Genomic DNA, 24,648 nt, shown 5'->3' on the forward strand with positions numbered 1-24,648 from the left:
CATCTGGCTAAGGCACTTCCAGGGCTGCTCAGTGCAGGAAACAAAGGAGAAAGCAAAGCATCACCGAGAGAGTCTGGGGTAGAGAAGATGCTCGGCAGAGCCAGGCCTTGGTCACAGCAGCTTGGCTTTGGAAGAAGATGCTCGCAGCAGTACGCTGCTACAGCAGCCACTTTAGGGAGGGAAAAAAAAAAAAAAAGTTGGAAAATGCTTAGAGCAGAAATAGCCACAGCACTATTCACTGCAGTGCGAAAACAAGACACCTCTGCCATTCTGAGAACAGCATAAATGCCTCCTAAACGAGGTTTCCCATCTGCAGGAGGGCTGAAGGGTGCCACGGTGTCACAATAAATGCGTCAGTGCCTTCCCCACATCATGGAAGCGCCCCCAGCCAGGAGGAGGGCTGCAGCACACGGTGTTGCCTGCAGAAAACAGCCGAGAAGCTGCCCGGGCAAGAGCCTACAGCTGAAAAGCTTTGCGGCATTTGGGAACAGAACACAACACGGGCTGTAACACCGCGGGGCTAAAGGCGTTTCCGTCTGATCTGAGAGATCTGTGTGTGGAGAGCTGGGCACAGCTTGCAGACAGCGCACTGGCAGCCCAAAGAGAATGGGAATAGGCAGCAAATTGAGGAATTACACCTCAAACTTGGGGGGGGTGGGCTAGGAAATAGGCCTAGGCAAGAAACACAAGGAAGAAACAAAAGCGGCGGGGGCGAGGCCCGGGCGGGCACGGGGGGACCCGCGGCCGGGGTTGGGGTTGGGGCCGGGGCCGCCCCTCAGCGCCCTCAGGGGGCTGTGGCGGGAACCGCCTCAGGGCGGGGCCGCCGGCGGCTGAGGCGAAGGGGGCGGGGCGCGGCGGAGCGCGGGCCCCGCCCCTTGTTTTGTTCGCGGCGGGGGCGGGGCCTTCGGGAGGAGGGGGCGGGGCCTCCGGGCCTCGCGCACGCGCGCCCCCTCCCCCCTCCGCCGCAGAGGCGGGAGAGGCCCGCCCCGCGTTCGAAAAATGCCCGCGGCCTCCCATTGGCCGGCGGCGCCGCCGGGGCCCGCCCCCCCGCGGGCGAAGGCCCCGCCCCCTTGCCCCGGCCCCCCCCCCCGCCCGTCCCGGCTCCCCGCCGCCATTAGAGGCCGCTTTGTGTCCGCCGGGCCTGCTGGTGAGTGCGGAGGGCGGCGGCCGGGCCCGGGGCGGCCCCCCCCGGCCTCACGGGGCGCCTGTCGGGAGCTGTCGCGATAGGTCCCGCGGCGGGGGAGGGCCGCCGGGGCCGGGCGCGGGCCCTCGCCCACCCCCCCCACACACACACACGGGCCCGGCCCCGGGGGGGGCTCCCTCAGGGCGCCGCCCGCCCGCAGCGCCGCGCCCCGGCCCCGGCCCCGGGCAGTTGTTTTGGAGCCCCCCGGGGGGCGCCGCTCGGCCGGGGGGGCCCAGCCCCGGGCCCTCCGCGCTGCTCGGGGGCCGGGCCCAGCGTGAGGCCGGCCGGGGCTGGGGGCGCCGCTTGTGGTTGATCCTCGGCACCTCACGTGGGGGGGCTGCGGGAGCCGAGCCCCGGCCGGGCCCTTATCAGGTTATCGGGGCCTTCTGAGGAACAGCCGCTCGCTGCTGCCGCAGGCACGCGATTTGTTTTTTGTTTGTTTATTTTTACCGTAAATAGTACTTTTAGCGTTTTTTTAAAGAAATAGTTGGCCGACTGTCTTTGGCAAGCAGCGATTGTAGTGCGGAGCTCTGAAGCGCTCCTGGTCACGAACGGGGCTGTGGTGTTAAACTGGGGGGGGGGGGGTGCAGGTGAGTGCGGGCTGTGCGAGGGCCCAGCCGGGCAGGAGAGCGCTTGCCTGCCTCGGGAGGGATGCAAAGAGGCTGGGGGATAGTGGGGGGGCCTTGGAAGTCAGGGGTGGGCAGGGGAAGAAAATACCCATCATTTAGTGTACGTGCTATGAGAAAACCTGCTGGCTTCTGCACCCTATCTCCCCTTTAACTGAGTGTGCCTGCAAATAAACTAACTTTTCAGTGTTTCGTGTGCTTCTCTCAGGTAGCAGCTGCTTGAATTATTTTTGTCTCCAGAGCCTCTCTTTCTCACGTGTTTTTCCTTTCAGCAGAAACTGATGTGTCCCTTCTGTGAGAGTTTTGTTACAAGTGGCCCAGGTTGTTGTGAGGATTTTAACCTTCTTGATAGAGGAGAAATACATTGATGAACTCCAACAGCAGGTGTGAGTGGTTTTGTGTAGAGTGCCAGCAATTCATAGCTTTTGTTATGTATAGTGTTTGTACTATGGACCAGTAAGTGATGGCTTAATAAGTAATAGTTTGGAAGGAGAGTTTATATGGTGGTGTTACATTTATAGTGCAGGGGGTGTTGCCTATAGAAGGGTCTGGTCCTGATATGTAACACTAGCAGCCTAAGCGTTTGTTCAAGTATCAGTGGTTTGTCAGTGTTCACCGTGCTGGATCCTGGAATTAAGGTATTTCATCAAAGACTGTGAAACTTTCAGCAGTGGATTTTGTGCTGGAGTAAGTTTAAGTTTGTGACCTCAACCTATTATAAACGGAAAGCTGAACCTTGTGTCCATGGTGCAGGCCACTTCGTTCTTTAGCTGCCTCCCAGCAGCAGCTCGTGGAGAATCCAGATCATGGACTGTCCTATCCAGAATGGTTCAGGAACTTTTGTCCCGCATAGGTTGTCTCTGTCACAATCCTGAACATCAGCGCAGAGAGGGATTATTTTTACACAGCTATGCAAGCAGAAGTTCTGCTTTGTATTAATCCCTTAGCTGAAGTTTTTGAAAGTTTCTAGGCATGGTGGTGACATAATAGAAGTTGCACAGTACCTGGCTCTGGATGTGTGTTTTGACATGAACAATTACTCCTGGGTATGGGAAGAGAATCCTGGCCATGGAAGTGATCTGCTGTTCGTGTCTTCTGTATGGGTCAGAGACTGATGGAGAAAGAATCTGAAAGTTGTTTTTATAGTGAGCAGGCATTCTAGGTGACGAGGAATAGCAGGGGGGAGGCATGGGTCTTTCCTTGGATTTTGTTGAGATTGAGCTGACTTGGGGAGTCGCTGGTTTTGTATCCTAGCAGAGATAAGGCGCTGAGCTCAGTCCCAGGTGGGTCGGCCCAGCATCAATCTCGCTGCCTCTTTTTCGCAGGGAAAGCAGCATCTGTGTGTGCAGAAGGGCAGTATTTAATCTTTGCTTTGCTGTGTAAACTCAGCAGAAGAGGCAGGGTGTAAGTCAGGTTCTGTTAGCAGTGGTTGGAGTCAGAGGTCCAAATTCAGTGCTACCCTGAAATGAAAATGCATATTTAGACATAGAAAAATCCTCTGGCATTTGGGTCTCTGTGTAGGAATGTGTGTGTGTGTATTTGAGTGCTAGAAGTGCAAAAGATTTTCTCTGTGTTCCCCCAAAGCCTAACGTGCTTGAGATTTGTTGCTCCCTTCCTTACCAGAGTGTAGGCAAGGAGTCGACGGAAATAGAAGCTGTAATACTAGTCAAGCCAAAGAATTTCTTGCCTGCCAAGTGGTGAGCTATTGGATCTTTGTATTGGACCACTGTTCTTCTTTAATTGAAACAAGATGGTTCATAATGCTGCTAGCAGCATGGGGCTCAGATAGCCTGTAACAGATCTCAGGGAGGCTGAACCACAAGAGACTTGTAAATGCTGTCCTCGTAGCTGAATTGCAAGGTCTGGGTAAGTGGGACACCTCCCAGGGAATCGGCGTGGCGAGGTGGCTGTAAGGAGCAGCGACTGCTGCCGGGTCGGGACAGCTGGGGCAAGGCTGGTGCGATGGGAGTACACGGCGGTGGGAGACGGGGGGGTTTCTGAGCAGGTTGCCAAATCAGGATTAGAAGTGGGGACTAACTCGTGTTCTGGGCTCAGTAAGATATTTTATTTCTCTGCACATTTTGGGGCTGTTATAAATGACTTAATACTACTGGTCTGATTTAATCAAGACAACAGGCTGCTCAGTCAACTGCAAAACAAAAGGGAGATCAGTAAATGCTGGAACATCTTTGTGAAGCAGGCTGAGAGAGGCGATCAGCTGAGAACTTTTAATAGATCTGTTTTGTAAAACAAATTTGTGTCAAAGATGTTGCAGGATGATATATTCAGTGGCGCTGTAGATATTGAGGGGCTTGGTGTCCTCTACGTGAGCTGAATTTTTGGAAAGAGCTTTGAGGATTTCAGAGGTCCAAGTTGGTCATCTTGCAGTTTAGGAGGTAACATTTTGGCATGTTTGATCTGGATTTCCATTTTCGCTTTGCAGAAATACTAACATGTCCCCCCTGTGCTGTTTTTCCTGCAGTTTCTGAGACATATAAATGCTCCGCTGTTCAAAACAGCATTAGAAAGTAGTAGGGGATCGCGTGATAACTGGATTTCAAACACAGGTTGTTGATCATGTTGCTTTTTAAGCCTTTCTGATCACAAACAGTCATTCTTGCTTGTGCTGCTTGCAAGGTTGGTGGTTTTGTACCCCTTGTCAGCCTGGCTTCAAATCTGCAAGGACATACAAACTTTTTCTGGCTCTTTTTGACCTAATTCCTGGACCCATGTTGTGTAGGGTAAACCAAGTCATGTCTCGGAGCACCTCGATGGCCGTTGCGTGTTGTGTGACAGTAAGGGGACACCCGTATGGCACAGCGCTGGACACACTTTCTCACTTCACTGCATATTTGTTTTCAGACCACTCAGCCTGGGTACCCTGCCAGGAGTCTCATGACCTGGCGTTTCCTCCTGTGCGACAGTTGGCTTGTCATGCTCAAGGCCTGATTTTTTCCCAAAATATTTGAGATTGGAGTCTGAGATAAGATGGAAAGTCTTATGGCCTTGTCAACTGGCCTCAAATAAGCTTTTTTTAATTCCTGTGCCCGTTGCTTTGATGAGGGGACTCCACTCATTGGAAATAATATCCAGAACAGATGTGTCTCAGCTGAAGCCTCTGGTTTTGTGGTTGTGTTCTGTTTTGTTGTTGTGTTTTTTTTCCCTCCTCTGAACAGTTTGCTGATAGATTAGGAGGAAACCAGTGCAGGTATGTTTTTTCATAGTAGTTCATGGAAAGCTACTGCACCTTTGATTGGGTTTTCCACTAGTGGCCTCTCATTGAGCTGGGGGACTGAATGCTATTGAGCATTTCTGCTAATCCAGGAATCCAGAAAGGATTTTTTCTTGCTTATTAGCTCCCAGTTGGGTTACCAGCTTTGAAATGTCTGCTTCATGATAGCATGGGAACCTGTGATCTGATCTGTGGAGCACTTCAAATAGCCTGTGGGAAAGCCAGCGTGCATGGCAACATGAAGAGTTACTGTATATGTTCAAACAGTTTTGGTAATGGTTAGTATCCTGGTGTTCCTTTCATTGCTGATATGATTTTCTCCTGACAGCTAACCAGGTTTAAGTTGACATGAGTTATCCAACAACCACCTTCAGAACGTGCATCCTCCAGTGATGGCCTCTTCCTGAGCACGGTGTTTGTGTGGTTGGCATCTGTAAATACAAAACACGGTTATTACTTTCCAACTCCTTAAGAGCAATTCTTGCAGTCATGGCCATGGGACACATTTAAGGATGCTGTAGCACCCATGCATGAAGCTAGGGTATCCAGGTAACAGTCGGTTTGGGTGGCTTCATTCTTCTGTTAAACACATCTTCTGTCCCCTTTAGAGAGGGGAAGGAGAGGAACTGGCTTTTCTGTGCGTTGCTATTGCAAAACTTTCTTGCCTTTTGCTTTATCATTTTGAGAAACCAAATTAATTCCTTTTTGTGTTATGTTGTGGTATTTCACATGCAGTTCAGAAACTTTTTTTTTTCCTACTTCAGAAATCACTTTTCATTCTGAACCCTCTGTGGGAAGAATTTGGTTTAGCAAGAGCAGTTCCTGAGCTGCGATGCTCTCACACAAGACCGTGGGTTCTCCGGGCTTTCCCCTTTGAGAGCCTCGGTGCAATGGGAGGTTACCCCCTGCCCCTTTGATTCCCGCAGCCTTTTGAGCAGGACGTGACCCACACATGGGAACGCAGAGGGAATCAACAAGCCCCTGTTGGGGCTGAAGCTCTGGAGTGCGCTGTGTTAACGTCTGCTCCTGAGAGCAGGAAGGCTCAGGTGGTTTATGCTGTGGTCAAAGCAAAGGATTTTTTTGAGGACTTGGCGAATTGGAGGACAAAGTTGGGGCTTCTTTATTTTCATGTGTGTGGCATTCAGGTCACCAGTTGAAAATGAAAAGAAATAAAACCCATGACCAGGTTGGCCACAGTGCGTGCTTGTGTGTGTGCGTTAGTAATCCCAGGGAGAGTGTTTCCTGTAGCTTCCAGCTGATCTCTCTGAGTATAGATCTCTTATTTTAGGACTCACTTCAAAATGCTAACTTTTTTTTTTTTTAAGAGCATCAGGTTTTGCTTGCTGGAAAAAAGCAATTGACACTGACCTGAAACCTGGTGGAATTTTTCATTTTTCCTCTCACTTTCTGCCCATGAGAAAGGAAGGCTGCATAAAATAGGCAAAAAAAAAAAAAAAAGTGCTGGGCCACATGTACGTTCAAATCGGCTTTTGCTTCTCTTTCCCCATCCTGAAAGTTTATCAGCAAGTTTCATTCATCTCACTTATTTTCTCTCTGGAATTTATTTTCCCTTCAGAACATGGTTTGATTTTTCTGTTTTGTCTCCAAAGGAAACACCCAGCACTGTTACGCTCATTGGCTTTCACTGGTGCCGAGGCAGCACTAGGTTATTGTCGGCTTTCAAAAAGACCCTTTGGTGTCAGAGAGGAATGAGTCCTCCCATGGAAGTGCTGCCGGTGTGGCCTGCCCTCACTGCGTGTGGCTACCGTGGCGCTGTACCTGCTCGCAGCGGCTGTGGGTTCATTAATTTATCCATTTGTTATTTGGGAAGGAGGCTTGTGGCCGAGTGGAGAGAATCCCTGCAGTCATTGGGGAGTCCCTGCTGTCAAGCAGTAAGAGAACCATGGTGTGGGGCAAGGATACGGAGTAATTCAGGTGGTGTTGGTGTAGCAGGGAGCATTCACCCTTGCAATGGAGAGTGCTGTACGAAGTGCTGAGGTGGTGGTGAAAAACACCTTGAAAACAAGGTCAGACGCGGTGCTGTTAGCTTTCCATTCAAGAGGAAGCCTCTCAGGCTGGGGAAGCAACCTGTTAAAAGTGAAAATATGGTTTGTGTCTGCCTTCTTATCTGAGCAAAAGAAATCATCAGGATAAATAATCGGGAGCATTGGGCCCTTTCTCTGCAAGCAAGGGAAGAGGGGAGCTGGAGCTGATGGGGTGGGGAAGCGGGTGCAGCCCTGCTCTGTGAGAAGTGAGGTTTTGCTTCTGAGGTTGTTAAGGGGATGCTGAGAAGAGGAAACGAGTGAGAAAGTAAAGCCTCCGTTTGTGGCAGAAATGGTGGAGCACCTCCTTAGGAGAGGCCATTGCAGGTGGACGGGCAGCAGGTAAGGAAGGCTGAAGTGAAATGGTAGCGAGGGGTGAGACTTGGTGAGCCTAACCTACCCGTGACTATGCATGCGTTTGGAGGAGAGTTTTGTAAAGCTTTATATTTTTGTGGAAGGTCTGGTGACTGCTGTTTTGATGGGTATTTTCTTTTTCAAGGATTTGTTTATTTCCTTAAATTGCATGGGGTTTAATTTGGGAGGGGCATGGTCCAGGTCTCCAGCGTGCGTTTTCTCCCTAACAGATTAAATGGTTTAATTCCTTAGGCAAATAGAAGCTGGATCAGTGTCGGTTCTTGGTTTTCCCCCAAAATGAACAGCTTACTAGTTACCTCAACACTTTGCCTTATGCACAGTGCAATGTCTGCTTTTTGCTAATGCTTCCTGTTAATTTAAATAGCATCTTTATTCTTTCAGATCTGTTTTAATGGAGCAGGCTGCAGGTCTGGCTTACACCTTTGCCATTTCTGCTACATCTATAGTACTCAAGTTTGCATACATGTTTTAGCATCTTTGTTGAATGCAGGTGTTGATTGTCAGTTACGTTAGCCATAAGCTGTAAGTCATTTATTCTTCTTTTCTTTTTAGTTTGTTAGATACATGGACGTAGATGTTTCTGTTTTGTTAATTTTCACACCACATCTTTTCTGTACTTTAGGTTGACTCCTCACTGCACTGTGAAAACCATTAGGAAAAAGTCCTTGGGGTTAAAACCTGGGGCTCCACAGTGTTACGTGCACTTGGGGCTAGAAATTATTTTAAATGGCGACTGATCTGTCTGAAGCTGAACCCGTGCATCATAAGGCGCTTCCACTCTTAACGGGAGCTCAGCTGATCCACACGGACAAGTTAAGTGAGGTAGGGGCTGGCCCATTCTCCAAGCTTGCCCTTGGATCAGTGATTGACTTCCAGTCCTGCTGAAGGTTTCTTGGTACTCTTTCCCCCCGATCATAGGAAACTCGATTGGGAGTCTAATAAGCCCTATAGGCACTCTCCTTCCCCTTCCCTGCTTTCCCTGCGATGCTGTAGTGGTCAGAATCCTCAAATGTTCATCTCATTTAATTTGGAATTGGAAAGAAATTATTTCTTTTATAAGTGTAAAATGTGAAACTATCCTCTCCTGGTATGCTTCAAAGATCGAATATTTACTGTCTTTTAAAATTCTGAAAAACATGAATGTAACTAGAATATTTCTACATATGCTGCTTTGATTTACTTTAATCCCATTTCAAAAACTTTCTGATTCTTTCCAGTATCTGTACTGATTTACAAATGCTTTTTATAGAAAGTTGAAGACGAAACGATGCCGATCCGTCGCTCGGTAAATTCTTCTTCCCGAGAAACTCCTCCCAAAAGCAAACCTGCTGAAGGTGGTGAAGAGGTCAAAGCAGGTACAGTAGTAATGCTGTAGTGGACTGTTATATCCAAACATAGTGTTGATGTATCCAAATGTAGGTTTTTACGCTGAAATTCCTGAAAATCCCTGCTGCCGTGGTTAAAATATTACCAATGCTTAGCTTCTTTTCACAGGCTTTTCCTGGTTTGTTTGAAATTACATGTTGTAGTCTTTTCAAGTGGGAAACCATTTGTTTTGTCCTTCATACTCTGTGTCAAAGCCCTGTCACTCCAAATATGAAAATATAACTACGTATTGTCTCTTTCAAGCTTATACATTCTTATGATTAAAGGTAGAAATCATGAACTTCCAGCAGTGGCAGGAAAATGGTTTGGGATCAAAAGGTGGAAATGGATGGAAAACCAAAGTATTTGTTTTCTTTGTTCAGGAAAAGAAAGATTTTACCATGCTGTGTAATATGGCCTGCCATTAATGTGTCTGGTCTTAGCAGCTTCACCTGTGTTTCTCAGAATGTGTTGTTTGAGTATCGCTTTCAGTACGTTTCACTGAGTTTCTCCTCTTTGGTGGGACAAATAAGTACATTACATAGGAAACTAACTATTAGTACAGTTTTTATTTTATGTATGATGCCTCCGTGGGGAAAATATGCACAGGAACAAAGCAGGAGTGCTTAAGCTCCTTCTCATTGATAGACAACATGCCTAGTGCATAGAGCAGTCATCGTAGACTGCTCTTTACCCAAAAAGTGGATAGTAGCAGTTTATAAGCACGTTATCTAGTAGGCAGTCCAGTCTTTAAGGCCTGCTCTCAGCTAAATATACTTGATTGATTTACTCAGTAAGTTGATTTCTGGCTGGATTTGATCCTGCTGATAGACGAATGTTATTGCCAATGCATGTGCAATCTGAAGTTTTTCCAAGTCTGGAAAGATGTGATTGAATAGTTAAAATCGTTCAGGTGCCACAGTGTGTAGTGCAGAAACGGCGATGTTTAAAAGATGTGTTTTGTCATAGACAAAGCTGCTTGTATTTATCTACCACAATCTCTTGAATTGTGCGTTTTTGCACCTTTCTGGGATAAAACATGTAAACCTTGACCCAGGGGAAAATCTTTATGCTTCATGATACTGAATTCCTCCTCTTCTTCCCTTCCCCACCTGTAGGCATCTATGATGAGGGATGATTGCAACAGTAACTTCCTGGAGTTAAGAGAAGACTGGGGGAATTAGTTCATTGTGAAAATGCTAGGTGATGCTGTTTGAAATTATTCTGGCATTTGATGGCTGATTGCACCTTGTTGAATTTTTCTTTCAGTACTTTTGTTCACTTTCTAAGTTACATTCAAATCATCTATTAAATTAGAGAAAAGAAAGTGGTGGGAAATCATTTCTGGGGTGTGTTCTTATTTTTTTTTGTCCTCTGCCTTCCTGAAGAATACAGGCTAGTTTTAGACAGTAACGTGATGTGTTTTAACGCCTTTTAGATGCAGAAGCCACCTCTGAGGAGTCTGCTTCTGCTGGAGAAGAACAAGAGAACGAAACCTTGCCTGCTGCATCCAGTGAAGCAGAACAGCCAAAGGAACCTGAGAATGAAGGGAAGGGGGAAACAAAGTCCTCGGAAGAAACCAAAAAGGAGTAAGGCTTGCTTAGTGCTGAATTTAGGAATTTGAGTAGGAGAAAGACAGGTTCTATAGGTAGAAAAGATTATGGGAGACATAGGGAAAATAGAATGCTGAAAAAGCTGCTCATTTTTGCAGGAGAGGAAGCTACTGATCATGCGTAGCAGCTGTTCAAGAACATGTTTTGAGAACAAGTATCAAGATAGGGTGTGTTGGGGGGTGGGTTGCATCTTTTTGAATAGAAACATCAAAAAGTTCTTTTAAATTATTTTCTGTAACAAGTGTTCTGGGTGTCTTTTGTTGTTGTTCTGCATGTTGGCTTGTTTTACAGTGTCTCTTACTTTACTATTGTTTTGCGTTTTTCCTAAGTGAGAAGGATCAGTCTAAGGAAAAGGAGAAGAAAGTGAAAAAAACCATTCCTGCATGGGCTACTCTTTCTGCTAGTCAGCTAGCTAGAGCACAGAAGCAAACTCAGATGGCTGCCACTTCACGTCCCAAGATGGATGCTATTTTAACTGAGGCCATCAAGGTAAGCAGGAATCAGATATTTCTTTTATTCACCTGTCACAAAGCTGAGTAATTCTTGTGCCTAAAAATCTATATTTTCAACTTGCTGATGGTACAGGTGATAGCCTTTTTAGCAGGAAACTTACATAATGCATGCACGTTTCTGTCTGGAAGCACATGGAGCTGAAATGTGAGTCCATGATGACGATGAGGGGCCGTGTTGCTTATTTTTTGTTTAGAATGTTTCTCCCTGTTTAAATTATTAGAAACAGCTATGATGACATATCCTGGTTAATTATTGGCATCATTTATATTGTTGTCTTTTAGACATATTTAACTTGATTTACCTTGATTAACCCACCTGTTTGATACATGCATTTTTTCTTGTTAGCTTATCCTAATTCAGGACAGATGGAAATAGTGTAAACTAGCATTGTGGAGTGGTGTTGGTCTTAGTTTACTGTATACTTCCTTTAGGTTATAAGAAGAGACCTGTGCTGTTCCTCTGCAACTCTGCTGCCCTCCTGTTGAGGCTTGGTTCATGCAGGTTGCCTTCACTGGAGTCCTGGACTCTATTAGCCTTAACTGCAAGATGGTCTTTTGAGCCACTGAAACGTACAGCTGTGCGTAACAGTGCATAAGTAAACTACATCCTCTATCATGCAACTGTGGGTTTTGTGGTAGTCTTTCTGAAGCCATGTAGATCTGGTAACTTGATTAAGCAAAGCGGGCTTTATCAAGTCACAGCTGGGGTTTTCTACAGCATGTCAAATATCTAAATCTTAAAACAGAATTGTTTTGGTGTAGTCCTATTCTGATCCCTAATTGGAGGACTCCAGTAATACAGGCAGGCTGTCATGAATCTTCAAAGACAGTAATCTTCAAAATAAGAACTTCAACTTAGTTTTTTCTTTTTTTTTTTTTTTAAATAGTTTGCTAATGCCAATCCTGTCTCTTTCAGAAATCAACAGCTTGTTCTGATTAACCTGTTAATGATTGCTTTATCTGACATCAGTAAAATGACTTACTTATGACTTACTGTTCGGGCAGTGCTGGTTTGCCCAAAGGTAACAAGCTTTTGTAAGAGCTTGTAGTGTATATGCCATTACTTGTACGTGCTTCGGAAAAGGGGATTAGTTGACACATGCCTTCTTCCAGTCCCACAGCAAAGTAGTTCAGTCCAGAAGCTTTTTACTAACATCTTGCTACCGTTTCAGGCATGCTTTCAAAAGAGTGGTGCCTCAGTTGTTGCAATACGTAAATACATCATCCACAAATACCCTTCCCTGGAGCTTGAGAGGAGAGGCTATCTTCTAAAGCAAGCATTGAAAAGGGAGCTGGAGAGAGGGATCATTAGACAGGTAAGAATTGCTTTGTGGAGCAGTAGTGGATGCGGTATTACTGAATTGCACAGTACTTTAAGAAACTCTGTTAGCTGGTCTCTGGTGGCTGTGTTCTCCCTCTGTCTCTGCTTTGTTAGACATGGACAGATCCGTCAGTCAAATACCTTATCTTTTGTGAAATATGGATGACCATTTCATGGTGTTGAATTGTGTCATACACCATTGCAGCAGCATGTCCCCTCCCACCCGAGCCGTTCTATGATTCATATGCCTTCAACCTGAGTCTAGCAACACCCCTTCTGCAGGACTATGTTTCCTATAACACTATAATATGTGCCTGTGATATCAGTTCTGTTAGGATCTCCTGGTCAGGACAGCAGAATGTGTTTCTAATATCTACCTTTGGTTTCTGATCTACTGAAGTGGATTCAAATCAGGCCTCTGTCCCTAACAGCCCATCACCAGGATGGCAATGCATTCTAAATCTGTGTAAAGATGTTGATTAGTCTCTTTCAAATTGTTTTTATCCTGAGTTACTTTGTTAAAGGCTGACTTTATTTTGAACTAGGTGAAAGGAAAGGGAGCTTCTGGGAGCTTTGTGGTTGTGTCTAATGCAGGAAAAACTGTTCCAAAAGCCAGAGACAGAAAGGTAAGATGGATCACTTTAAACAGTACTCTGAAAGATCTTTCTTGGGTTACACTGAACACATGCATCTTACAAAATGTAGTCTAACCCAAACAGTTTTCTTCTCCTTGATGTACTTTTGCTCCCCAAATACAGTAATTAAAACATCTGTTTCACTAAAATCAGAATCAGAAAGTTAGTATGACAAATTAAAAACAAGTAGAATAATCAAAATCTTAGTTTAAAATGTTTACGTTAACCCCCTAGGCTTTGGTTCAGAGGCAGAAAACTGAATAACCATGAAGCTCCTCTTCTGTCTTTACCTGGTAGAGAGAGATGCCTCTCAGGTATTGTAAGAGAGCTTTATGCTACTGCTGTTTCTGTTATATCTGTTGCATGGATAAATGGGAGACTTCAGTCTTCACGACTGTCAAATGAACATCTTCCATCAGCTGTGAGAACAGAGGGAGGAAGAAGTAAATGCCTTAAGGCTTCTGGAAGAAAGCTGCTAAACTTGGGTGTATATTGTACACCCAGGTAGTAAAATGCGATGCATTTGAGTCTAGTCCTCACAATTAGTCTTGGTTCCAGCACTGCTCTTCTTTGCTCCCCACTGCATAAGGTGTATGAAATGCATTTCTAACACTGCAGTTACAAAATGCTTAGCTGGAATTGCTGATCTCCTTATGGCATACACAGGTGAACATAGAGTGTTATAACACAGGGGTGCTTACCTCTTGGCTACTGGATAGACTGCAAGTCCTAAATCTGAAGGTAACAGTGACATACATGGTACTAGGGCACTGAAGGAAAGTGATTGGAATGTGACATCTTTTTAGAGTTCATGGACTCCATGACAAGTTTGAGTAAGGCACCTGATAACTGCTAACAGATCACTTTTCTTGTCTGCAGCCTATTGGTGTAATTGTTCTTAGATACTTTCTCCATGTTGCAGCAAAACAAATAGCTCATGTTTGTGTCTGATGAATTCAGCTGGCAGTCAAGCAGCTATCTGGATGAGCAGCATCTTCACCTGTTTGACCATTTGCAAAGCTCCTGTTCAGCATCAAAATCACTAAACATCAGCAGATTTCACCACTGTATTTTCTCTCCTCTACAAAGAACATGATCATCCCCTACTGATAGCAACAAAGTGATGGAGGAAAATTCAGGAGAAAGGAGTGTTGCCTTCAAGCAAGACTTCATGCTATGAGTTGAACGAAAATGCACTCCTGTTTAGCTGTTTTTTGGGAAGATTTAACCTGTGTAAATGGCTTTGGTCTCTGGTTTTTGTTTTATGTCAACATATAAATCGTTTCACCTCACTTTCTTGTTGAAAGGTAGCAGAGGAAAGCCTCTATTAAAAAGAGGAAAAGGAAAGCGTCTAAAAAAAGGAAACTAGGAAACAGCTTTTGGTAAATACTTGGCGTATTTATAAATATAAGACTTTGACTAAGAAAATTCCCATGAAAATTCTAACCAGATGTGCTAGATTTTAAACAGCTGAGCTTTCTAAATGGTTATTTTAAAGAGCTGCCTTTATAGAACTTGATTTTTCAGATCTGTGGCCACTGTCAGGAGCACTTCTCACCTGTGTGTTGCTGGATCAGAAAAACCCAGAGTTTTAGGCCCCACTGATGCGTAAAAGTATGTGTATTTCAGAAAAGCACTTCCGCTTCGACTCCAGAGCAACAGGTCAAGCTGGAAGACATCCTGCCACTGGCTTTCACCCGCCTTTGTGAGCCGAAGGAAGCTTCTTACAGCCTGATCAAGAAATATGTGTCTCAGTATTACCCCAAACTCAAAGTAGATGTAAGGTAGGTGCAGGTGTACACTTTTGCAAGCAGGGCTCCAGAGAAGCTGTGAAATGCTGCCTTCCTCTGGCTTTGCCTCACTTTACGGTGATTCAGTTCAGTATTTCATCAGGCAGCAGACAGGTGGTGCTCTCCATCACAGAGCCTGCAGGAAAGCTTGAGAAAAGCTGTGCCTTTTCTCTGCATCCCTCCACACCCAATCTTTGTTCGTGATGCCAACATCAGCATTGTTGTACGCATCTCTGCCCTTAGAGAAAACTGGATCCTTGTAGCTGCATGGATATGAAGGCCTCTCCTTGGAATCTTGTTCCACTTGTTTCTGAATGCTTTAAACGGCACACATTTAATATGATCTGTGAGTTTGTCCATGTGGAGCGGGTCAAAGATTGGGGAGGAAGCAAATCTAGGAAAGTCCTATGCATCACCTATTACCAGGGCTTGTTGTACTCAGTCCCTTGTTTGTCTCTGAGCTGACTGACTCATTGCCCACTGAGTCCAGTCTCCAAATGTGCATTTCAAAATGAGTAAATCCTTCCAAATGAAGTTTCACTGTTTCTGGATACACAGTGACACCCAGAAAGCATTGCAGTTCAATTTCCGCTAACGTACATTGTTCCTCTCATGTAATCAGCACTTGCTGACAGATCTCCATTTAAAATGTCTGTATGTAGGCAGATACCACGTGTAAGTACTGCTCCTCTCACACTCTATAGAGTGTTGTTTCTCTGTTTGTTTTTTAAGCTGTCAGTGTGTGTCAGTAAAGCTTTATCCTCCTGTATTTCAGACCTCAGCTGTTGAAGAATGCCCTGCAGAGAGCTGTAGAGAAGGGCCAGCTAGAGCAGATCACAGGGAAAGGAGCGTCTGGGACATTCCAGGTCAGAGCCAGAGTTCGTCTTGTTTTGTTGACTGTACTGACCAGAAGCCTTGGATATAAGTTTACGTGCCCTCCCCACCCCAGTTCTATTGGGTACACCTTTCTTTAGCAGCCTGTCAAATTCAGCAGTTGTGGAACTATGAAGCAGTAGGATTCTTTCTCCTCTGGGTCTACATTCTGGAACAGACCCCCCCCCGCCTTCCTTGCTTAGCACGTTCCACACGCTGCTTCAGCTCTGACTCATTAGCACAGTAGGGGAGATGGTGGGGTAAGCTTTCCTTTCCATCGCTAATTGTAAGTGCAGTAGGTACCCCAGATGTCTGCAATGTTTCTTCCTCGTGTCTATGCCATAGATGTCTCTTGGTTACATTTGGTCTGTGGGATGGAGGAAGATCTGATTTATTTCCTTCCCTGAGTGACAGGCCCTTAGATTGCCATACCCTTGCAGTGTATTTTGGGAGTAGGACAATGTGTTACCAGTGCAAAGCACTGCAGGCCAGTTGACTGAATAGGCCTGTCCTACCGTTAACGCTGGGAGGGCAGCGTTCCCTGTGCAGTGTTTTAATATAAAACATATCTGTGCTAATGCAGGAGCGCCGACCCACCTGGTGCAGAGGAGCTTGTCCTGACCTGGTTTGGGAGAATTTTGTCTTGATGCTTTTCTCTTCCTCCTTGGAAAATAGCTGAAGAAGTCAGGGGAGAAGCCCCTGCTGGGTGGGACTCTGATGGAAGATGCCATCCTGTCTGCTATTGCGGCCATGAACGAACCGAAGACCTGCTCCACCACAGCACTGAAGAAGTATATCCTGGAAAACCACCCAGGGACCAACTCCAACTTCCAGGGTAAACTATATAACTTTCCTTTTTCACAAGTTGAAAGAAAGAGAATTCTGCAGCTGCAGATGTGTCTGTGCAGCACCTTTAAACTATTTGGTTGAGCTTGCTAGGGAACTGACAGCTGCTCCACTCTTCGTGCTGCAGAGATGTTCAGAGTTTTTAATTCCCATTAGTTCCTTTCAAGCCTGACAAAGGCTAGTTTCTGAGACATAATGCATGTTTCTCTTGTCTGTAGCATATCCCCAGAAAGGGGGAATAATATTCAATTACTTTATTGTTCTTAAATCACCAGCTGGATTTCTATATATATTGAGAGGCTACAGCTTGGCATAAGTACAGTCACTAGCTGCTTTTAATTTAGAGAAGTTGCACAGTCTAACTTTAACAAATAAAATCTGCAAGCATCCCTCTTACTGTTTTGTTTGAGGTCGTCCTCTGGCTCCAGTTTTAGAAGGTCAAGCAAGTAAGGAAAGAAACTAATCCAGTTGTATTTGGAAAAAGGTGTGGCATATCTCAGTCCCAGTAATGATAATGTCTATTTTGGCTTTTGCACTAGCAGAAATAATACTAATAGAGACTTTAAAGTAGATCTGCTAATGGCTTACTTGCATTATTTGGTCTAAGCCATGATGCAGTTCAACCTAGGCTGAAGGTCACTTGAAGCAGTGTGAGCTTGCAGCGGTATCTAGCAGAATCAGACCTGAAAGTAGATCAGTTTCTTGCTGTAGTGTCATGGTGCTGGTGCCATCCCACAGGAGCAGGGGCTGGAGAGGAACTCGCTGATCCCACAGCCATCATATGGAGATGAAGCACAGAATCAGCGCAGGTCTTTGAAACAGAGCTTACCAATGTGTCGAGGAGGATCACAGGCTCCCTGCCAGCAGTGGGGCCTAAAGAAGTTGCCTGAGGCCTTCTGCCAATTAGAGGCTGATGCCAAGTGTGACTTCTTAATCTCGGGGCAGGGAAGAGAGTTCCCAGGCTTACTAAGCCCTTATGTTATTTGTTTTCAGGACCGTTGGAAGCTGCCCTGGTCCCTAGAGGCCTGTGTTTAGTCAGCCTTGAGAGCTTGTCAGCCTTGCTAGTCAGATAAGGAAACTTCAACTAGTAATCGGGTGTTTTCTTTCTCCCTCCACTGCATAAAAAGGATTTTGCTGTTCTCTGCTCTGTTTTAGGAGCAACCAGAGGAATATGTGGTGAGATGTAAAAGCAGGCAGGTACACACTACAGAGCCAGTATTCTAGACTCTTCCACCATTTTATACCTCAGCCTTACAACTCCAGTCAAATCCTTTACATGCTGCTGTTGTTCTGTGGTACCCCAGGTAGAAATAGCTTGATGTTGTTTGTGTTGCTCCTTTTTACAAAGGTGTGCAGTTCTTTGTAGTCCAAGAACTTTTTAAGAACCTAGTGTTGCAACGCTAATAATTTAATGGCTACAGCTGGTTCAAGTAGCTAGGCAAGCCTTTCTAGTGCCACTCAAATTAAAACTTTTCAGCAGAGGTAGACTGTAGGCTGGTGAAGGTATAGTGTTGTCCCAAATGATTCTCTTACTGTGAAATGTCAGCTCTTGATAAAAGCCCATTTCAGCAGTGCTGAATAAGGGGTTAGAGTGAATACCTGTACATTAATCATGCAGAACAGATTCAAATGACAGCATGTTCCTTTGGATTTTTCTTTCCATTCCTCAAGTGAACCTCTTTAGGACATGCTTGAGGGCAGGCCTTGCTTTTTTGCTTCAAGGGAGCTAAATCTGTAAACTGTCCCCCCTAGTTTAAGCCAAAAATGGTTTTGAACTAAAACAATTTCAGACCTTTACCTGAGACAAAGATCCCCTTTATTTGCACACTTTTGATTAGAATTCTTACATGGTGCACAATGGAACAGAAGATTGGAATAAAAAAAATCATTTGTCATACTTCTAGACCAAATTTCCCATTAAGGAAAATGAAAATGGGGACAGATGTACTGCATAAATTTTGGAATACGAGGGAGATGAGGGCAAAAACAGAGTAAGGACTGATTTAAAATATTCTAAAAGAATATGTTGAAGAAAGCTTTAGTTATGTGATGCTTTTGAATGCATTTATAAAGAAGGATCCCTTGATCATGACTTCTTCCGTCAGTGAATTTAAACCCATTCTTGATAAGTGTTCGTGATCCAACACTTGAATCTTATATATTGCTTGAATTTTTCAGAAAATTAACCGTGAAAGGATTTCCCTTTGAATATGACATATTAAAACTTCTAAATGCAGTGGCCTAGCTGGGTCCTCCACAAAGCAGATGGCCTTTGCCGAGTGCACAAGCATGCAGTGATGTCTACATGAGTCGCGGGTCTCTGGTGCCGTTTCATTTCCCCGCAAGTGTTCCGGGAAAGGAGATTTCATTCTGACTCTCCATCTCTGACTTCAGAGGACACTACAGAGAGCAGTAAGGTTAGACAAGTGGATAAAGATGATAACACAACCTTTCTCTGATTTTTCACAGTGCATCTACTGAAGAGAACCCTGCAGAGATGTGAGAAGAATGGTTGGCTGGAGCAGATTTCTGGAAAGGGCTTCAGTGGAACCTTTCAGCTTTGCTTCCCTTATTATCCTAGGTAAAGAGCTTGGCTGTAAAATGATGTTGAAGATAAGCGTTGCATAGATCAGCCAGATAGTGTTGCTGAAGTTCATAGGGTGTTTACAGGTTCTATTTACAGGGAAGCTTGTGAAGGGTTTTGTAACTGAGAAACCACAACGTTGTCACCAATATTGCTCTAGATAATGACATTACTTGGATGTCTGACTGTGAGTGGACATAAAGCTGACTTCATTAGCAAGGGAGGCTTTTAAGGACAATAAAAATATTGGGCTAAATGTTTTCAGGAGCTCTGTTGTGATTTTTTTTTTTTTCATAGAGTAGTGGATTTAAGTGTTCCCATGCTTAAACAAATTCACATGAGGCAGGTATAGTGTATTGTTGTTCTTTGATACAAGGATGCTCATAACAAGTAGGACTCAGTTGTTTGCCTCTCTTAATGCCGATGTGGAGGAGGGGTGGGAGGAGGGAAGATGACCCAGATTAGCTACTGTGAGACTAAAACAGCCTTTCTTCTCCTGCTGTGAGCATATATTGTGCTGGGCCACATGGAGCCCAGGGAAGCCTTAGTGTCCCATGAAGAGCCAAATGGCAACACAGTCATTAAAGTCTCTGCTTCCCACCTTCTTTTATTACATACATGTAAAGCTCTCAGTGGCTCTGGCCTGTGTTCAGAGTTGTTGAAGTCTGATTTTGTCCCTTTGTTGTCTGTCTTCCTGTGTTTACACAGAAGGAGCAATGAGGAAGAGAACTGGAGAAAGGGCAGCTTATGTACAGGAGTGTGGTAGCATTCCTGGTGACTTAAAAGCTGTTGCACTTCTGCCATTGCAGAGACTAAATATTGGTTTCAGATAAACCCAAACAAATAGACTTCTGTGCTTGCTGTTTGTTTTTTTGTTTTTTTTTGGCTTAGGCTCAAAGCTGTAACCTTAAAGGATGATGGGCGATGGGCAGTAGTCCCCGATGAGAATCAGGGTTACCTAAGGTTTGCTGACCCTGGAGTCATATCCTGAGAAATGTCCTGCTCTGACAAGAATCCTCTTGTAGTCCAGGTGTGCTCTACCCGGAGAAGCAGCAGGATGAGGACTCTGAAGAATCTGATGAGGAAGAGGAGGAGGAATCTGAGGAGGAAGAAGAATCAGAAGAGGAAGAGTCTGAGGAGGAAGAGCCACCACCAAAGAAAAGGTATGTGACAGCATGAGAGATAAATGGGCTCTTTAAAAATGACAGTCACAGCTGTAGAGTGCACAGGTTTGTCTCTTGCTGTGGATATTTATCCACAAGGCTGTCACTCCAGTGGTACCGGAGAAAGAAATTTCTAATTACAGTTGAACTTTTGGGGTACTGTCAGGATGAGGACTTCTATGGGACGTGTGCAGCCTGCAGAAGCAATGCCTTGTCCCAGAGAGACTGGTGTCTTCCATTCTGTAGTAGGAATCATCTCTAGATGAGAGGAAGAGAACTTCTATTTATTCTCTGTATTGCCTTTAGTCTCCCATGCGCCTATTGTGCTTTACAAGTGTGACTTTTTCATGTGGGACTTCCTGTTATTTATTAGGTGTTTCATTAACAAAACTTCTCCCTACAGTGTTATTTGCAGTTCTGTAGCCAGATATGAAACCTGTCTCACTCAGAATGTGGATTTAAGATGAGTGTTATTCATTAAGTAATGAAATTTCTCTCAGAGAGGGAGAGAGGATGCTTAGGCCACTGAATTGTTCTGACAATTGACTTACATTTATTGACATTGTTTGTATGTTTATCTGCCTAATAAAGGAGTTAGAAACCTTGCTGGCAGAACACTGTGGGGATTGAGAAGTGCTTAGCATGGGAAGATCCACCACAGGATTTCTTGCTCTTTGGGATTTAGCTAATGAAATGTACTGCTGCATAAAGGAACATCCGTGGTAAAGAACAAGGATGCCAAGATCTGCTTCATTTATGTAAATTGACGACAGCAGCTCTGCTCTGGGTAGCATTTGCGCCTCCACTGAGATCTTGTGCTGCCTTTCTTTCTGACAGGATGCAGAAGAGACCTCCTCCAAAATCACGGAGTAGGGCCCCTCCGATGAAACGGAGAGAGTCCAAGCCTAAGCCAAGAAAAACCCCTGCAGCCCGCAGCGGAAAAGCAAAGCCCCCACCCAAGGTGAAAACCCCTGCTAAGAAAGCCAAACCAGCAGCCCCAGCCATCAAGAAACCCTCTGGTGGCAGCTCTTCCAAGAAACCGGCAGCCAGTGGGAGGAAGGAAGTGAAACCCTCTGCCAAGGGCAAACCTACCATGAGGAAATCTCTCCGGGCAAAAAAGTAAATTTTTCCAGTGTCAGGGAATCCCATGGTCCCACAATCTTGTTTTATAAAGTCAACGTGCATTTGTATTTTAGTTCTGATGCTTAAACACTCTTTTTTTGTTTTCCTTGGATGATGGGGGAAAAGATGAAAACTAAATCAAACCATCCCAAGCATTTGCTAGATCTCAGTGCTGTGCCTCGTGCCTACCCCTCCCCTGGAACAGGTCATCTTTAGTTTCTGCAATAATTTTAGAACTCTTCTAGGACATGTAATCTGTACCTTTTATGGTGTTCCTCTTGGGTTTGGAGGGAGGGGGTGGCTTTTAAAAATTCTTCAAATAAGTTCTTTGTCTCTTTAGACAGCAGGAACATGGTGATTGGGGAAATAAGATTCTTAACTGAGAAGGTACAGCGGCACTAGAGTCCTTAGATCCCCTGCATGATGAGGTCCTTCATGCTTCTGTGAAGAAGCAGTGTATATACAGCACTTGCACTGAGTCCTGGAGGTGCTTCTTTCTGCTCGGCCGTTGTAGTGACAGGCTAAGGAGGTGGTGCATTTGGCTCCTTCAGACCAGCACATTTTGAGGGTGAGTAGACATCTTCAGTAACCGGAGGCTGCCACATGTACTGATCGTCTGACACCGGGGGGCTTGAAAAGGGGTAGTTCTCGGCTGGGCGGGTGATTTGAATTAGTGTTTCCATACCACATCTGTTACCTTAAAACCAAAATATATAAAAGTCTTCTTGAATCCAACTTTCAAACATTTTTAAGAGATGAAGAGCCTAAGTTTTGTCACTTCTTGTTTACCCTTTTTTAAAGAAAAGTTGGAGAGCTATACAATTGCTAATGTAGAGATGTTGATAAGTGAAGAACATGCAGTTTGCTAAAATAAAATGAAACTAGATTCCAGGCCCGCTTTGTGTGTCCTTTCTCTTCCTCGCCACAGCTTTCTCCTGGAAACGAAGAGAGGAGGGAATTACAGCAAGTGTGGTTTGCTGCGGAGGCAAGCCTTTGTTAGAAGTACACTGACAGCGTGAAAGAGTGGGGCTATTTTAGTCTGAGCCCCTGCCAAGCTCTGTAGTTGGTTGGATTTGTGACCTTTTTCTTCCCTTGGTTTCTCTGGAGACAAAGGTGAGCAAGAAAGCTCTGTTTGAACCTCATCCTGCTCTTCTTCTCCCTCTGACCCAAACAGTGTCCAGTGGGGACCAAAAAAAAAAAGACCACATGAAACCTTCCCCCCTGCCCTGCTTTCTGATACATATATATATATTCTGTATTCATATATACATATTCTGTGTTCAAAACATGCTCCAGCACATCCTCAGCTGTCCCTTGAACAGGGCAATGAGAATGATTTGAATGTGACCTGACAGTCTTCTTGCTGTACGTGCTTTTGGAAAGAGCTTTGCATATCCCATGCTGAGAGTAGTCAAAGTATCTCTAGAAATGAAATGCAAATTGGAGAAAATAGCCTTAGTGAATTTACTCAGTTGCAATCCCAGTGTGCTACCTGCAACAACTGGAGTTTAAAGATTCTTCTAGAAACGCCCTAAATTGTTCCCAGCCCTGTAACAAGGGTGCAAACAGCAGGCTAATGAAATTATGGCTAATAAAAGACTGGGAGAGTGAAGGCACCAATCAAAGAGTAATTTGCAAGGATGTAAAGCAATTAGAAAGTTTAGGAAAGGTCTCTTTCCTAGCACTGCATGTACTGAAACAGTGGGTTTTGGCAGTACTTTCTTCCAGATAGGCATTAAAGTGAGACAAATTTGGGAAACGGTTTTCTCATCTATGGGGTGCTTATGGGGATGAGGAGTCCTCTTCCCAGATGCTGGCAATCTTGTTGCTTGGAGCACCATGCAACCTCCCCCCTTCACAATAATGTTCCCACACCAGCAACCCAAAAAATACCTGTTAAAACACTAATCTTTGCACAATTCTTTGCACCTGAGCATGGCTTAATTTTGCTGCGGGTCATGTCAAATTAGAGTGAAGTCCTTTCGTTAAGGAAAAAAAAAAACCTGGCTTGGTTTTAAAGACATAGTTGGCATTGAATGCAAAAAAATAAATGTCAGGTTTGTTTTTGGGTGATGAATGTCACGCTAGACTGCAGCTGCACCAACCTAGAGACTTCTGGTGGTCACAGTGGTCAATACGAGTAGTCAGACAAGCAGAGCCTTATTTTTAAAAAAAGCTGAGATTTGTTCAAAAGCGTGTGCTTGCATTCCTCGTCTTTTCAGGTGTTAAGCACTTAGCCTTGAGTTTATCTTGGGGGATGAATACAAGAGTTGGGCTAGAAAAAGCCATTTGTTACCTCAGCCATCTCCAAATTCTTTTTGGCTGGGGCCTTGATTGCTGATTAACCAATTTCTTTTCCCAGGGCAGCCCTGAGCAAGCGGGTGCCTCCAAACTGGGCTTGTGAAGGGGAACCATGGGCTTGCAGTGGTGTCACTGGCAGAGTGATGGAGAAAGCAGTGGCTCTGCTGTGCCTCCAGGAAGGTTTGCACCGGATCCACCGCACACTCTTCACCAGGCTCCGCTTCCTGGCCAGACTGGCTCTGTTATGTTATTTCTTCAGGCCCATCTGTCCATTTTATGTTTTTTTCTACATTATCCAACTCTTCCGGTGGGCCCTGCTGGGGCATTGCACAGCGTCTTGAAGCAGCTGATGCTGGTGGCAGCCCAAGGCTTGAACAAGAACAGGAGGGCACTTTTCCTTGCACCCTTGGGTGTATGGGGGTGTGAGGCAGGGCTGGCATGGGGATTTTTGGAGGCAGCTCCTAGGGTTTAGACCCCATTTTCTCCCTAAACTAATGCTTTCACCTTCCAGGCACATCCCTGTAGCTGGGGACAGCTTTTGCCTTGGTCCCATAGCTTTGGCAGGGTTGAGCATTTTGGGGACCCCTAGGGTTTGGCTTTGTGTGGCTCTGTCCTCTTCTTTGCAGTGAGGTTGGAGCCACCCCTCTTTATTTTTTTTTTTTTTCAGCTGCACGGCCAGAACTGAGGGGGATGAGGAAGGCTGAAGAGTAGTGGGCAAAGGGGAATTTGGAAATTGGGGTGAGATGTGGCTGAGCAGCGGGGCAGGGGGTGGTGAGTGAGCAACCACGTGTGTGCAGCAGGGAGAGGGTTAGGAATTGCTTCTCTGCTGGGCAGAGGAGAGAGAAAAAAAAAAAAAAAAAAAAAAGGAAAAAAAAAAAAAACAGAAACCAGTTGCAGCCGCGTTTTCCAAAAAGCCCAAGCGTTTCTGATCGCCGTCGCTTCCAAGAAACGGAGAAAACGGGGAGGTAAATTGCAGTGATTCATCACGGGCAGATCGCAGGCAGGAAATGGGAGTTTGCTGCCTGCCCCGTGCCCGTCGTGGGCTCGGGCTCGCCTGGGCCTGGC

At 45.2% G+C, this 24,648-nt stretch overlaps 1 protein-coding gene across 4 annotated transcripts; it reads left to right on the top strand.

Annotated features, from left to right (window-relative positions):
- The first annotated feature begins 1,096 nt into the window (after positions 1–1,096).
- On the top strand, positions 1,097–24,335 carry HP1BP3 (heterochromatin protein 1 binding protein 3). 4 transcript variants are annotated; one of them, XR_014619058.1, is made up of 15 exons: positions 1,097–1,147; positions 8,081–8,280; positions 8,708–8,813; positions 10,262–10,412; positions 10,766–10,925; positions 12,121–12,264; positions 12,815–12,895; positions 14,534–14,688; positions 15,470–15,560; positions 16,243–16,402; positions 18,883–18,994; positions 20,023–20,160; positions 20,998–21,850; positions 22,211–22,395; positions 23,645–24,335. XR_014619058.1 is itself a non-coding variant. In XM_084300043.1 (13 exons), exons 2-13 carry the CDS (start codon positions 8,185–8,187, stop codon positions 21,281–21,283), a joined length of 1,680 nt encoding a protein of 559 aa, XP_084156169.1. In that variant the 5' UTR covers positions 1,097–1,147; positions 8,081–8,184; the 3' UTR covers positions 21,284–22,173. The 4 variants fall into 4 exon arrangements, 3 of the variants coding, with proteins under 3 accessions (XP_084156169.1, XP_084156170.1, XP_084156171.1); XM_084300043.1 differs by lacking the exons at positions 22,211–22,395; positions 23,645–24,335 and having other exon boundaries at positions 20,998–22,173; XM_084300044.1 differs by lacking the exons at positions 1,097–1,147; positions 22,211–22,395; positions 23,645–24,335 and adding an exon at positions 1,318–1,599 and having other exon boundaries at positions 20,998–22,173.
- The last annotated feature ends 313 nt before the right edge of the window (positions 24,336–24,648 follow it).

Source organism: Netta rufina (assembly GCF_964035555.1).
Source record: "Netta rufina genome assembly, chromosome: 22".
NCBI lineage: Eukaryota > Metazoa > Chordata > Aves > Anseriformes > Anatidae > Netta > Netta rufina.